At 42.1% G+C, this 1,729-nt stretch overlaps 1 protein-coding gene across 1 annotated transcript in view; it reads left to right on the top strand.

The window, feature by feature from the left end:
* The first annotated feature begins 1,218 nt into the window (after positions 1–1,218).
* Positions 1,219–1,729, top strand: part of LOC101774947 (probable folate-biopterin transporter 6) — a 6,341-nt gene continuing 5,830 nt past the window's right edge. Inside the window, exon 1 of the mRNA XM_022824319.1 lies at positions 1,219–1,720. Coding sequence (XP_022680054.1) covers positions 1,562–1,720 — 159 coding nt within the window. The 5' untranslated portion in view covers positions 1,219–1,561. The remainder of the gene's footprint in view (positions 1,721–1,729) is intronic.

Raw genomic sequence — 1,729 nt, forward strand, 5'->3', positions numbered from 1 at the left:
AGAAATAGTAATAGATTATGCAGAACTGCAATAGAGAAAAAGGGTTTTCCTTTATGGAAACATATCTCATCTATCACTGTTTAGCACTGTAGTGTTAAGATAAGTCACCACGTTCCATGAAGAGTGTTTAGAAGTTGCCATCTTAATCGAAGAAAAGGAAGAGATAAAAATTTTATATTGACAACTAATAAATATATAACTTTAGAATTAGGAAAAACAAGGAGATTAGTAGCTAATTTCTGTACCACATGAGAAGCAAAATAGCTAAATAAATAATCTATGCCAAATACAATTAATAAATAACTAAATCTAGGATAAAATAATGAAAAATGGTTTTTCGATTTCCATTGATACTTGAAAGAAAATTATATAATAAAGAGCCCATGTAGAGTATAATAAGTTAGTAGGTAAATTTTCAAAACAAGAATAATAAAAGGATATTAAATAGAATTACTCGCAAATTAAGGCTGATTGTACTTCAAGGCCGAGACTGGGTAGCAGAATGTCGGGCCGAATTGGACCGGGGGTTATAGATTGATGGTCTTATTACAGTGTCGGTAGCCCATCTCAGCCCACAGAAACAATACCCCTTGTCGGTCCGGCGGGCCTGGTCAGCCCATTTAGCCAGAAAACAAAATGGCCTCTTATTCCGATTGGCCCGAATTGCCCGAACAAGTGGTCAAGTTGTATATTTGAATTACATCCAATTTGCTAGCTATAAAAGCACTTAATAGACATGTGATTTTACTCTAAAAACAACTAGACATGTGCCACCTCCCTGGTTACAACAAACCTCTCCCAGAAAACATCAAGCCAACACAATGGATTTCAAATAATAAGAAGTTCAAAGTCCTTCCAAAACAAAGCTTGTTCTTAGTTAATTGAGCCAATGGCAGCGGTATGAGCTTAGACCATTATTATTGGCTCAATCTTTTTTTTAGATAAATATAAACTTATTTTAAGATAAAATATTATTTCGGCCTCTACACTCAACAGTTAAGATGTTACATTTTGTAATCATTGTGGGCTCAGTTAACCTTCGAAAGAAAGAAAAAAAGTCTATCACTACCCGTAACCTGAAATCCAAACAATTGAAGAGCGTGACTTAGCCACGGGCGTGGAAGATAAAAGAACAAAAGCTGAATCACTACGTTCGGGACAGTGCCTTCAATATCTGACGAGAGATCAAAATCAATAAGAAATTTAGTTTGGGTTTTACCTGTTCGTCTTTCTGTGACTGACAGACTACAATGTGCTCTTTGCTGCCTCTGAAATTCCACAATCTGTCCCTTCAACACCAATTTGTCCATACTCCACGGCATTGTCAACGCGTTCCCCTGATCTGCTGGTCCGCACTCAGCTTCACCTTCCCAAGCTCAAGTTTTCCCCAGTCCACTCCATCTCCAACCCCCACGCACGAACTCCATAGACTAATACCAAATGCCAAGATCGCTTCCAATTCTTAATTCCATTTCCGACCCCATTTACATCTGAGCAGTGAGCACGCGCTGCGCTCAAGAACTCGCCAAGAAACGAACCGTCAGTACTTCGCCAAGAAACCATGCTGGAGGAGGACGGCGCCATGGACGCGGACCACCTCGTGGGCGAGGAGCCGGGGTCGCCTGCGCGGGAACCCGGCGGCGAGCCGGCCTGGGCGGCCGCCGTGCTGGAGCCGGTGCGGTGGGTGCGGATGCTGTGCCGGGAGCTGGGCGCGACGTTCGTGGCCGGG

Source organism: Setaria italica, chromosome II, assembly GCF_000263155.2.
Source record: "Setaria italica strain Yugu1 chromosome II, Setaria_italica_v2.0, whole genome shotgun sequence".
Classification (NCBI taxonomy): domain Eukaryota; kingdom Viridiplantae; phylum Streptophyta; class Magnoliopsida; order Poales; family Poaceae; genus Setaria; species Setaria italica.